At 32.6% G+C, this 1,063-nt stretch overlaps 1 protein-coding gene across 1 annotated transcript in view; it reads left to right on the top strand.

Moving 5' to 3' along the window:
- The first annotated feature begins 382 nt into the window (after positions 1-382).
- Positions 383-1,063, top strand: part of LOC111411921 (calmodulin) — a 2,433-nt gene continuing 1,752 nt past the window's right edge. The window contains exon 1 of the mRNA XM_023042592.1: positions 383-744. Within this exon, the coding sequence (XP_022898360.1) occupies positions 669-744 (76 nt within the window). The 5' untranslated portion in view covers positions 383-668. The remainder of the gene's footprint in view (positions 745-1,063) is intronic.

Genomic DNA, 1,063 nt, shown 5'->3' with positions numbered 1-1,063 from the left:
CATTACTCACTGAACTATAAAAAATGTTGTACATGACTCACTGTAAACTCAATTTTTTTTAAAGTTTAACGGTTATGCTAGTAAATAATGTACGGCTTATTACAAAATTTAGTGGCTAAAACTCGACATTTTAAATTTTAGTAAATAATTTAAAACGTGGATCTAAGTTTAATGAACAATAAAAAACATGGACCTAAGTTCAGTGACTAAAACTCGACATTTTAAACTTCAATTACCAATAAAAAATATGAACCTTAGTTCAGTGATCAATTATTGACATGAGTTGTTCTTAATAAATTGAAAAATAATAATAATAATATTTACTGACTAAGGGCATAAAAAAGATAAAAACAAAAAAATAATAATAATTATAAATAAACATGGTGATAAATGGAGTAGGAGACGTGTCCTGCTCCACCCCAAACTCGTGCCGTCCCGTCTAGCACCGTTTTAATCGGATACGCGGGCGGGGCAAATTGAAAGAAAATAATCAATTGAACGGGGATGAGATTGGCCGACACGTTGCGATTGCTATCTGATTCTTCCTCTGGCACAATGTTATATATAAAAATAACACCACTCTTTCCCCATTTTCTTTATTGAATTGAAGCAATAATAATTTCTCTCTTTATAAATATAATCATCAGTTATCAGAGGGAAGGAGAAAAATGGCCGATCAGCTGACGGAGGACCAGATCTCAGAATTCAAGGAAGCCTTCTCTCTATTCGATAAGGATGGCGATGGTAAGCCCCTGTTAAGTTTGTATCTGTATAATGTATTCATGGGCTTGTCTCAAGTTGTTCTTTTGATCTGCTGTTGAGATCTGTTTTCTGTTTCTCGATAATTTATTTCCGTTTCATTTGCTTTCTGGGTTTCTCTTAGTTTGTTTTGAAACTATTGTTTATTGAATTAGAAGTTTCCATCTTTGGCGTCATAAATGTTTCTAGTGCGTTTTTGTGTTATCTTATTGATTTTTTGCGAGAAATATGGATCTCCGGCTAGATTATTTACGTCTATATTTGTCTATAAATTTTGTGTGTGTTTGTGTGTATGATTGATTGT

This window comes from Olea europaea, chromosome 16 (assembly GCF_002742605.1).
Source record: "Olea europaea var. sylvestris chromosome 16, O_europaea_v1, whole genome shotgun sequence".
Taxonomy (NCBI): domain Eukaryota; kingdom Viridiplantae; phylum Streptophyta; class Magnoliopsida; order Lamiales; family Oleaceae; genus Olea; species Olea europaea.
Note: the sequence above shows the minus strand (reverse complement) of the source record. Positions and strands in the feature narration are given on the sequence as shown.